General features: G+C 42.0%; 1 protein-coding gene across 1 annotated transcript in view; it reads right to left on the bottom strand.

Annotated features, from left to right (window-relative positions):
• The window catches only part of LOC126109800 (meiosis-specific nuclear structural protein 1-like), a 106554-nt gene that overhangs the window by 81164 nt on the left and 12720 nt on the right, over positions 1 to 12670 (bottom strand). Inside the window, exon 2 of the mRNA XM_049914858.1 lies at positions 10966 to 11154. Within this exon, the coding sequence (XP_049770815.1) occupies positions 10966 to 11154 (189 nt within the window). The remainder of the gene's footprint in view (positions 1 to 10965; positions 11155 to 12670) is intronic.

The following is a 12670-nucleotide window of genomic DNA, read 5'->3' as shown; positions in this document are numbered from 1 at the left end:
GTAGACAACATTCCATTGGAACTACTGACGGCCTTGGGAGAGCCAGTCCTGACAAAACTCTACCATCTGGTGAGCAAGATGTATGAAACAGGCGAAATACCCTCAGACTTCAAGAAGAATATAATAATTCCAATCCCAAAGAAAGCAGGTGTTGACAGATGTGAAAATTACCGAACAATCAGTTTAATAAGCCACAGCTGCAAAGTACTAACACGAATTCTTTACAGACGAATGGAAAAACTAGTAGAAGCTGACCTTGGGGAAGATCAGTTTGGATTCCGTAGAAATACTGGAACACGTGAGGCAATACTGACCTTACGACTTATCTTAGAAGAAAGATTAAGGAAAGGCAAACCTACGTTTCTAGCATTTGTAGACTTAGAGAAAGCTTTTGACAATGTTGACAGGAATACTCTCTTTCAAATTCTAAAGGTGGCAGGGGTAAAATACAGGGAGCGAAAGGCTATTTACAATTTGTACAGAAACCAGATGGCAGTTCTAAGAGTCGAGGGAAGCAGTGGTTGGGAAAGGAGTAAGACAGGGTTGTAGCCTCTCCCCGATGTTATTCAATCTCTATATTGAGCAAGCAGTAAAGGAAACAAAAGAAAAATTTGGAGTAGGTATTAAAATCCATGGAGAAGAAATAAAAACTTTGAGGTTCGCCGATGACATTGTAATTCTGTCAGAGACAGCAAAGGACCTGGAAGAGCAGTTGAACGGAATGGATGGTGTCTTGAAGGGAGGATATAAGATGAACATCAACAAAAGCAAAACGAGGATAATGGAATGTAGTCGAATTAAGTCGGGTGATGCTGAGGGAATTAGATTAGGAAATGAGACACTTAAAGTAGTAAAGGAGTTTTGCTATTTGGGGAGCAAAATAACTGATGATGGTCGAAGTAGAGAGGATATAAAATGTAGACTGGCAATGGCAAGGAAAGTGTTTCTGAAGAAGAGAAATTTGTTAACATCGAGTATAGATTTAAATGTCAGAAAGTCATTTCTGAAAGTATTTGTATGGAGTGTAGCCATGTATGGAAGTGAAACATGGACGGTAAATAGTTTGGACAAGAAGAGAATAGAAGCTTTTGAAATGTGGTGCTACAGAAGAATGCTGAAGATTAGATGGATAGATCACATAACTAATGAGGAAGTATTGAATAGGATTGGGGAGAAGGGAAGTTTGTGGCACAACTTGACCAGAAGAAGGGATCGGTTGGTAGGACATGTTCTGAGGCATCAAGGGATCACAAATTTAGTATTGGAGGGCAGCGTGGAGGGTAAAAATCATAGGGGGAGACCAAGAGATGAATACACTAAGCAGATTCAGAAGGATGTAGGTTGCAGTAGGTACTGGGAGATGAAGAAGCTTGCACAGGATAGAGTAGCATGGAGAGCTGCATCAAACCAGTCTCAGGACTGAAGACTACAACAACAACAACATAGTTAATCTATTGATTTATTGCCAACTGGTAAAACAACCTCACCTCCCTCTCCAAACCAAGGCTTAGGTGTGGTGTGTGTGTGTGTGTGTGTGTGTGTGTGTGTGTGTGTGTGTGTGTGCACGCACGCCCCGGAAACGGTATGGTAGCTGTGAAGGCTCTGTAGGAACTCTGAAAAGTGGTGGCTAATGGGGCTCTAGTGAAGCTATGACAGGCCTATGTAGCCAACAGTGGATCAGCAACCAAAGGCAACTAGCCCCAGAAAGAATGGACATAAAAGGCAACAACCTGGCAAGGCAAACAAACTACGAATTACAACTTGGAACATTGGAACACTGACAGGAAAGCTAGAGGAGATAATGGATATGATGGAGAGGAGAAATACAGATACGAGGGTTAGAACTTAAATAGTAGCAACTATTTATTCACAACCGATACAGAAGAGTTACATGTTTGCACCTATTTCTGTCCTTCAAAGTAGTCACCAGCGTTGTGTAAAACAGTTGCCAGTGATGTGAAAGGCGTAGTATACCATTAGCAGAACCTGTTCTGTCAATGGTGCGAATGGAGCAGTCTATTGCCTGTCGAATCTCTGGAACAGTGCTGAAGCAAGTGCCACAAAGCCAAAACTGAAACACCGATCCAACAAATGGTGTCATTATGGGTCGCCACAAAAGTCGAAAGTGTATCAGAGCCCCCAGTATGGTGAAAGTTATGGTGATTCTCGTCTACAATTGTGATGGTGTTATCCTAATGCATTATGTTCCTCCATGGCAGACCGTCAATGCACAGTATTACTGTTCATTTTTGGAGCATCACCTGCGACCAGCTTTGCAAAAGAAGTGGCGACACTTTCTGCACGACCCAACCATAATTTTGCACGAAAATGTGTGGGTGCATACAGCACAAGCTGTGGCTACTTTGTTTGGTCGATGTGACTGGGAAGTACTGTACCATCCACCATACTCCCTGAACTTAAGTCCTTGTGACATTGATTTGATTCCGAAGATGAAGGAACCACTTCGTGGCATTTGCTTCAGAACTTTTCCCTAGATTCGACAGGCAGTAGACCACTCCATTCTCACCATCAACAGAACAGGCTCTGGTAATGGTATACTATGCCTTGCACATCACTGACAACGGGTTCTACACAATGCTGGTGACTACTTTGAAGGACAGTAACAGAACATGTAACTCTTTTGTATCGATTGTGAATAAATAGTTGCCCCTATGTGAATAAATAGTTGCCCCTATTTAAGTTCCAACCCTTGTATTTTAGGTATGGGACAGACAAGATGGAAAGGAGAAGGCAGTAGAGAACTGAGCAAAAGTTGCAGTTGGGGTTGTTTGGGGGAAGAGACCAAACAGTGAGGTCGTCGGTCTCATCGGACTAGGGAAGGACGTCGGCCGTGCCCTTTCAAAGGAACCGTGCCGGCATTTGCCTGGAGCGATTTAGGGAAGTCACAGATAATCTAAATCAGGATGGCCGGATGCGGGATTGAACCGTCATCCTCCCGAATGCGAGTCCAGTGTGCTAACCACTGCGCCACCTCGCTTGGTGGAAAAGTTACAGGTTGTGTTGGAGTGGAAATGAAGGAGGAGGATAACAGGGAGTGGGAGTTGTTGTGAGGGATGTCTAAAAAGGAGAGGTACAGAGGATCAGCAAGAGGGTAATGAAGAAGTGTAGAGGTGGTTCAGGTGTATGCCCCTCAAGTGGGCTGCACATCTCAAGAGAAGCAGGCCTGCAAGTAACAACTACAAAAACAGTTGGATCGACAAAGGATAATAGTCGTGGCAGATATCAATGCACATGTAGGGAGTGAAAGACAAGGGTACAAAAATGTACTGGATTCAGAACGATGGGGAAGCAGAAATGAAGAAGAAGAGAGATTGCTGAAATTATGTAAGAGAAATAGTTTAGTGATAGGTAACACAGGGTTTTGGAAGGAAGGAAGCTATAAAGTAATATGGTACAGCAGGAATGTAACACAGAAATCTTTGGTGGATGACATGCTCTATGATTGGGAAATTATGAAGACAGTAATGTATAAAGGGTATTACCATCTGAGGCTCTGGATAGTAACCACTGGCTGCTGGTAGTGAGTATGAGAATCACGGAGGAATTGAAGAGGACAGAGAACCAGGAAAGGAGAATTAGAGTATAGAAATTGAAGGAAGTAAATGAAGAATACCAGATTATAAGGGAAAGGTTAGCGAAGGATGAACCAAAAACAAGAGAAAAGGACTGGGGACATTTAAAAAGTGCTATGGTAGACCCTGCAGTAGCTGTATGCAGAAGGACAAGTGCAAGAAAAAGGTAGGAGGTGACACCTGGATGGAATGAAAGAGTCAAGGAGGTAGTGGAGAGGAAAAACAAGGCCTTCAGACTGTGGTTCCAAGAAAGGCCTGAATCATCAAGTAAAGTGGATAAGAAAAAAAAGAAAGAGGCAAAAGAGACAGTTGCTGAGGAGTGAAGAAAGTCACTGGAAGAATGGAAAAAGATGATAGAGGAAGGCAGTAGAGGAAGTAAGAAATTATTGTAGGGAAAGGACAAAAGAAAGAGGAGAGGATTGAGAGAGGATGCAACAATGTTGGATAAATGGGGTTAGTAACAAAGAGACACTGCAAATAGTGTGGAAGGAGTACTTTGAGCATTTGCTAAATTTGAATCGACTTGGAAATGAGGATAACAGACTAAAGGACAAAGATGTAAACTACAGGGATCGGAGGAATTACCTGACACGGAAAGAAATGGAAATGGCACTGGACAAGCTGAAAGGCAGAAAGACACCAAGCACGGATGAGGTAAGTGTCAAACTGGTGAAGGTAGCAGACGAGATTGAGAAACAAGGGTGGCGTAGAATGAGAAGAAGACTCCAGAAGATTGGAAGTGGCATTAATTGTCCCTGTATTCAAGAATGGGAGTAGGGGGGATTGTAGAAACTAAAGGAGAGGCACACTAATACCATGTCGTGCCACAGTATACGAAAAGATCCCGGAGAACAGAATCCAAATAAGGATTGAGACCAAGTTGAGAGAGGAACAGCGTGGCTTCAGACCTGAAGGGTCAACTGTTAATCTCATATTTGCAGTGAAGCTGTTCCATGACTGCCACTATGAACTTGGGGAAGACCTTGTGGTGGCCTTTCTCGATACAGAAATGGCATTTGGTGTGTAGGAGAAAGACCTGGCAAGCACTAAAAATGAAGGGAGTGGAAAAAGAGACAATAATGAGAGTGGAAGAAATGTAGACACTTGAGTTGTGTGAAAGTGGGAAATGACAGTACGGATTGGTTCCAGCAACAAGTGTTGTGAAACAGGGAAGTGCACTGTCACCTTTCCTCTCCATAGAAGATGAGATAATGACTAAGTTCGCAGAAAAAAACTGGAGAGGACAAGATGACAGCAAGGGTGTGCACAGATGACTTGATGCTCAGGGGAAACAGGGAGGAGGAGATTCAGGAAAAGCTGGATGCTTGGGAAGAAACAGTGAGTCAGTATGGAATGAAATTTAATGTCAATAAATGTGAGATCCTGGTTACAACTAAAAAGAAAGGCAAACCAATTAGCAGAATAAGGATTGGATATGAACAAATGAAGATGGTGGGAAGTACCAAGTACTTGAGAAGTGTGTTAGACGAAACTGGAAGAAATAAGAACGATATTAGTGAATGCGGCAGATAGGCAAAAGCATTCCTGCAAAGTGTCAGGAGCCTGGTTTGGAACAAAGATGTGCCACAAAAAAGCAAAGAAATAATATATAGAAGTTACTACATCCCATTGCTGACATATGCACTGAAAGAAGAAAAGACATGCAAGCAGATTACAGGCATGTGCAACGAAGTTCCTCTGAAGTAGGACAGGAGCAACAAGGAGAGAGAGGATGAGGAATGGAAGTGTAAGAAAAATAGTGAAAGAGGAGCCCTTAAGAGCAGGAAACATCAAGGCTAAGATGGTACAGACACTTAAAGAGAACGTAAAACAAGAGGATTCCCAAGAAGGTACACACACCAAAAAAAGTTTCGCATCACTTCGATTCTGACAGTTCTGGAAGCTGCACAGAAAATTGGAATAGAGATCAACATTAACATCATTTCTGGCCTTTTATTACTCATGAAAACCAGACATTGCATGTTGTACCACCATACAGTGAGACCTTCACAGGTGGTGGTCCAGACTGCTGCACACACCGGTACCTCTAATACCCAGTAGCATGTCCTCTTGCGTTCATACATGCCTGTATTCATCACAGCATGCTATCCCCAAGTTCACCAAAGCACTGTTGGTCCAGACTGCCCCACTCCTCAACAGTGATTCGGCATAGATCCCTCAGAGTGGTTGGTGGGTCACGTTGTCCATAAATCCATCCCAGGCATGTTCAATAGGGTTCAGGTCTAGAGAACATGCTAGCCACTCTAGTCAAGCAATGTCATTATCCTGAAGGAAGTCATTCACAAGATGTGCTCGATGTGGGTGTGAACTGTCGTCCACGAAGACGAATGCCTCGCCAATATGCTGCCGATACGGTTGCACTATCGGTCGGAGGATGGCATTCACATATCGTACAGCCGTCCATGACCACCAGCGGCATAGGTTGGCTCACATAATGACACCAGAAAACAGCAGAGAACCTCCACCTTGCTGCACTCACTGGACATTGTGTCTAAGGCGTTCAGCCTGACCAGGTTGCCTCCAAACACGTCTCCGATGATTGTCCGGTTGAAGGCATATGTGACACTCGTCGGTGAAGAGAATGTGATGCCAATCCTGAGCGGTCCATTCGGCATGTTGTTGGGCCCATCTGTACTGCGCTGCACGGTGTCGTGGTTGCAAAGACGGACCTTGCCATGCACGTCGGGAGTGAAGTTGTGCACCATGCAGCCTATTGCGCACAGTTTGAGTTGTAACACGACGTCCTGTGACTGCACAAAAAGCATTATTCGACATGGTGGTGTTGCTGTCAGGGTTCCTATGAGCAATAATCCGTAGGTAGCGGTCATCCACTGCAGTAGTAGCCCTTGGGCAGCCTCGGTAAGGCAATTCATCGACAGTTCCTGTCTGTCTGTGTCGCCTCCATATCCGAACAACATTGCTTTCGTTTGCTCCGGGACGCCTGGACACTCCTCTTGTTGAGAGTCCTTCCTGGCACAAAGTAACAATGCGGGCACGATTGAACCACGGTATTGACCGTCTAGGCACGGTTGAACTACAGACAACACGAGCCGTTTACCTCCTTCCTGGTGGAATCACCGGAAATGATCAGCCGTTGGACTCCCTCCGTCTAACAGGCGCTGCTCATGCATGGTTGTTAATATCTTTGGATGGGTTTAGTGACATCTCTGAACAGTCAAAGGGACTGTGTTTGTGAAACAATAACCACAGTCAATGTCTATCTTCAGGAGTTCTGGGAACCAGAGTGATGCAAAACTGTTTTTGATGTGTGTATATGAAATTAAGATGCAAAGGAAATGATCAAGATGAAGACCAAGGGATAGATGGTTGAAAAGTGTACAGTAGTGTGTTGAGAAAAGAGGCAAGGACTGGACCAATGTGAACACCGATAGAAGTTGGGAAATCATGACTAGATGGAGAAGCTTATGTTCAAACAGACTCTGCCTGGGGCTGGAAACTGTCCAAATGATGATGATATGAAACTCTTCAGAGTGGATTACATTCATATGTAAATATTACTACATACTGACCATTTACAAACACTCTCAATCTCTCTCTCTCTCTCTCTCTCTCTCTCTCTCTCTCTCTCTCTCTCTCTCTCTAGACACATACAGATGTGCCAGAAGAAGGAGCCACTGGCTCCGAAAGCTTGTAGAAGTTGAACCTCTGTGTGTGTGTGTGTGTGTGTGTGTGTGTGTGTGTGTGAGTGAGTGTGTGTGTGTGTGTGTGTGTGTGTGTGTGTGTTCTCCAGCCGTGCCGCACGGTGTAGTCGTGCGGTCTGAGGCATCTTGCCAGAGTTTGCGTGGCTCGCCCCGTCCGAGGTTTTGAGTCTTCCATCGGGCATGGGTGTGTGTGTGTGTGTGCTGTCCTTAGTGTAAATTGGTTTAAGTTCGATTAAGTAGTGTCTAAGCCTAGGGACTGATGATCTCAGCAGTTTGGTCCCATAGGAACTTACCACAATTTCTCCTGGCGCTACTTGGTGAGTAGATTTTTTATCTATCCTTTAACATCACAGGTGTTAATTAATAATTCATAACTACTACCTTTTAGATGTTACATAAATAGATGTTCTTCCATAACTACTACCTTTTAGATGTTACATAAATAGATGTTCTTCTATGAAACAGAAGGAATTCTCAAGGAGAAACTTCAGTATGTTTTCAAATTTAAGTTTGCTGTCAGTCATACATTTTCTATCACTGGCTATGTGACCAAAATTTTTGAGCTGAAGTCAACCTTAATGTGAAATAATTAGTGTCATTTTTTTCTTCTGTTAACAGCAAACAGAAATTAAGTGGAGGGCACGTAATGATCTGGGGCTGCTTCTCCTGAATGGGCTCACACCACCAGCTTTACTCTGTGACAACATAAATGGATGGATGGAATGTGGGTATAATGAAAATATTTGAGGCAATAAGACGCTTATATATCTAAAAATTTTCTGTCTCAGTCACAAAGTATTTCCATTAACATACAACTGATTTCAGTGTCTCATACCATTATCAGATATAAAATTCTTGGCTACGAATACAATGAGGTGATAATTCATTGCATAGCGACATGCACATGTACAGATAGATGGTGGTAGTATTGAATACGTAAGGAATATAAGGACAGTGCATTGGTGGAGTTGTCATTGGCACTCAGGTGACCCATGTAAAAAGATTTCCAATGTGATTATGGCCATGCAACGGGAATTAAGAGACTTTGAAAGTGGGGTGGTAGTTGGAGTTAGAGGCATGGGATATTCCATTTTAGAAATCATTAGGGAAGTTAGTATTTCAAATTCACATCGTCAAGAGTGTGGTGAGAACATCAAATTTCATGTATTACCTCTCGTCACAGACAACACAGTGGTCAACAGCCTTGACTTAACGACCGAGAACAGCAGTATTTGCACAAAGTTGTCAGTGCTAACAGACAAGCAACACCGTGTAACGTAACCACAGAAATCAATGTGGGATCCATGATGAACGTTGACAGTGCGCAAAATCTGGCATTAATGTGCTGTGGCAGCAGACGACCGATACGAGTGCCTTTGCTAACAGCACAACATCACCTGCAGCACCTGTCCTGGGCTCGCGAGCACATCGGTTGACCCTAAATGACTGGAAAACTGGGGCCTGGTCAGATGTGTCCCAAATTCAGTTGGTAAGGGATCATGGTAGGTTTCAAGTGTGGCACAGACCCATGAAGCCATGGACCCAAGTTGTCAACAAAGGCACTGTGCACGTTTGTGATAGCTCCATAATGGTGTGGGCTGTGTTTACATGGAATGGACTGAGTCCTCTGGTCCAACCAATCATTGACTGGTATTAGTTATGTTCAGCTATTTGGAGACCATTTGCAGCCAGTCGTGGACTTCATGTTACAGATGACAGTGCGCCATGTAACCGAGCCACAATTATTTGCACAGAACGTTCTGGACGGTATGAGCAAACAATGTGGCCTCCTTAATTGCCTGACATGAATCTCACCAAACATTCATGGAACTAATTGAGAGGTCATTTTGTGCATAAAATCCTGCACAATTATGAACGGCAGCATGGCAGCATGGTTCAATATTTCTGCAGGGGACTTACAATGACTAGTTGAATCCTCACTGCATCAAGTTGCTGTGCTATGCTGGGCAAAAGGTGGTCTGACATGATATTAGGAGCTATTGCGCAATTTTATATCTGACAATGGTGCATACAGCATTGAAACCAGTCATATGTTAATAAAACTAATTTGCAATTGATACACATTATTTTTACGTTACTAAGAGGACTGCAATCATTACAACCCAATGTCACATTCTAATAACATGTTTGCCACGGTGCACCAAGGATTCAGTGTTCAGACTAAAATGACACTGATAATCAGGAAACCCACACCCTAGAATATGCCACTCAGTCCAGCTACATTTGTAGTATGCATGATTCCTACTATAGGTAATTTTCAAAATAGAAAAAACTATTTTATTCTCTGTTTTTCCATTCACTAAACAAAATCTTATTTCTGTGGAAACTGAGCATATGAAAATAAGATTTTCATAATACAGAAGCATGCTAGTGAATTATGCCTGGTGCTAATTCTATAACATCCTGCACTTGACTAGTGAGAATAGGATTTTTGGAATACAGAAGTGTGTTAGTTGAATTGTGTCGGGTGATAATTATTCTAGAACATCCTTCACAGATATCTTCAAAAAAATTTGGTACTTTGAATACTGTTTCACAACACATATATCTGTTTATGTCCATTGTCAATACCAATAATTCTCTATTCTGAAAAGAAGTGCAAAAATATAATACTAGCATTAAAAACTTGAAGGGCTTAACATCAGTACAGAAAGAAGTTAGATACGTGGAGACTTGTGTATTCTGACTTGACAACCTTTTAGATAATGATGATGGTCTTCTACATAACATACAATTTTAAAGTCAGATACGTGGAGACTTGATAACCTTTTAGATAATGATGAAGGTCTTCTACATAACATGCAATTTTAAGATTGAACTAAATAACTTTTTGTTGGACAACTCCTCTAACTCCATTGCAGACTGACTCAAGAGAAAGTCTTATGATAAATGTTTTAGGTTATTTTATCATTAATATCACTACTATAACAGAATTATATTGACAGTGTTAACACGAAGTATATTAAGTGCCATTTCACTGACACTAATGGGAGGATATTTGCCCAGTTCCCATTCCTAACGTGCTTTCTGTTGTCGAATGTCCTAAAACATCTACTAGAAGAACTAGCCAATTTTCAGAGGAGTGTATGTGCTCTATTGAAGAAAGTTGCAGCTGTTAATGTCGTCTCTAGTATGTTGTGTAGTTTTAAAAAATTTATCTAACTTGAACTTTTTTAAAATAATGCTGGGACAGCCTGTCTCTGTTATAAGATTAACCACTTATAACTTCAGCTAGTTCGAAAGTATATTACTCAAGACCATTGAAATTCCAATGGCATATTTTATATTCTCAAGAAAAATAATTGAAGACTATTATTTATTAGAAAAACCAAAAATAACAAAGGAGCAAAAAACTCCGTTAATTTTATTTTCCCGAACGATAGCCCATGCTTTGTTGATTATTTTGCAAAACAATTTTTAGTGATTATCTTTTTTTAATGAAGTCACTATTCCGTATATGAATGAAAATTTTATCCAAGTCTTTCTGTATCCCCTCATGACTGCCAAGTGAAAATACTGCCCTGCAGAAAACAGCAGTAGCATTAGTAAACAATCTTATTATGCTGCTGTTCCTATCTAATAATAAATCATTTAATGGTTTCCTGCCAGATAATTTTTGAAGAATTATCATCTCTAAAATCTGGAATGTAGGACACATTTATGTTCACCTTGCCGATCCGCTCTTCCTTTTCGGCTTCCCACTTGGCGACGCGCAGCTTCTGCAACGTCTGCCGCCCCTCGGCCCGGAGGTCCATCTTCATCCTCTCAGCCTCTATAGCCTCCAGCTGTGCCATAGTCTGGAGGGCGCTAACCTCCTTCAGCCTGCGCTGTTCCTGCAGGTGCTTCGTTGCGAAACTCTGGAATGTCAGAGTTTACGAACATTTAAATTATAATTAGACTAAGAAACTGAACTTAGTAACAACTGAGGTACCGTAAGGAAACCAGTCAGAACAATAGCCTTAACAGAATTAGATTAGGGTATCAAAAGACTCGGATCAAATCCAAATGCCTCTCCCTCACAAGTGACCTAGTATTACGATACAGTAGTCTCGATATTTCACATCTCGTAATTTCCCATAAATCTGAGCCTTGTAAAAAATAAAAATAATAATAAATAGAAACAAGAAAAAATAGGCTGTCCAGTGTATCAATCCCAGATCCGTTTCCCCCACCTGCTCGTGTATCGAAACACTCACTCCTCTCGGTTTTGTCGGTGCCAGTGGCCCCACGCACATGCTTCTCCTGGTTTTTGATAGTTTACATGAGCAAATCTTTTGCTGGAAGTACTGTTTTGGGTTTCTCATTGTCAGCACAGCACAGTACTGTTTCATTCTCTTTATTGATTGTTTCTGTTTGTACACCTATAAATGAGCGATGTAACAACCGGTAGGAAATTTGTGACTTTAAATGTTTAGTTACAGACACTGAGATGACTTGAGAAAAGAGAATCAATAAAAAAAGCTTGCTCTCAAATACAGTGTCAGCAAAGTTACTATTGGTGACTGGTGAAGAAACTGACTTATATTGGAACAGTTTCCCTGAAAGAAATGCTATGAAGGATCTTTTAACCAAAAGGCTATAAAGGAGTCACAGTTTGGAAAACACAAGTGAGGCACTGTTGATGTGGTTAATTCTTTTCATTATTGTTTTATTTCTTTTTTCCATATAAATTTCGATAGTCTGAGTTTCCAACTGCTCGAGATGGTCCCAATCCCGTTCACCTCGAACTATCGAGACTCTACTGTACTCTACTCGGGTTTTCATTCGGATTTACAAGTCAAAACTGCCACAATATTTTGACGGTTCAACCAATCGTCACAGTCAGGTGAGACGCTGCTACTGTCCAGTTTTGTCGAACTGATGCCACGTTTGAGCAGGTGCCTCTTTATAGACTATTAAAAGGTACTCAGTACATGCACCAAGTGCTATACCAAATGCAAAGGAATTCGAGTAGCGTGGACTTTTAATCTAGGTCATTGAAAGCTTCGGTGACTCGCTCAGAGGACAGCCCTCGTCCCTACAATAAGATTATGATATTCTGAAGAATAAATTTTTTTCAGTTTACAAGCCGCGTCACACTGAATAAAGTACTTGAGCTTTCGATAACTGTCTCCGCCGTAGTCATCAAGAGTTAAAATCACTGACTGCTCGGACCGGTACGGTGTTCTGTTTATAAAGACACAAAAGCAACATCTGGAATCTTGCAAAGAGTGCACTAAGGCAAGCTGGGCAGCTTGTAGCACCTCCGTCGCACTACGAGACCGAATAACATCACAGTGATGCCGTGGACTGCTGCCACGTTCAAAACGGCCACTCTCACTTCTCCAGAAGCATCGGTCCTCTGTCTTTCTTTCTGTACACCTGGTCGCTTTT

Source organism: Schistocerca cancellata, chromosome 12, assembly GCF_023864275.1.
Source record: "Schistocerca cancellata isolate TAMUIC-IGC-003103 chromosome 12, iqSchCanc2.1, whole genome shotgun sequence".
Lineage (NCBI taxonomy): Eukaryota > Metazoa > Arthropoda > Insecta > Orthoptera > Acrididae > Schistocerca > Schistocerca cancellata.
Note: the sequence above shows the minus strand (reverse complement) of the source record. Positions and strands in the feature narration are given on the sequence as shown.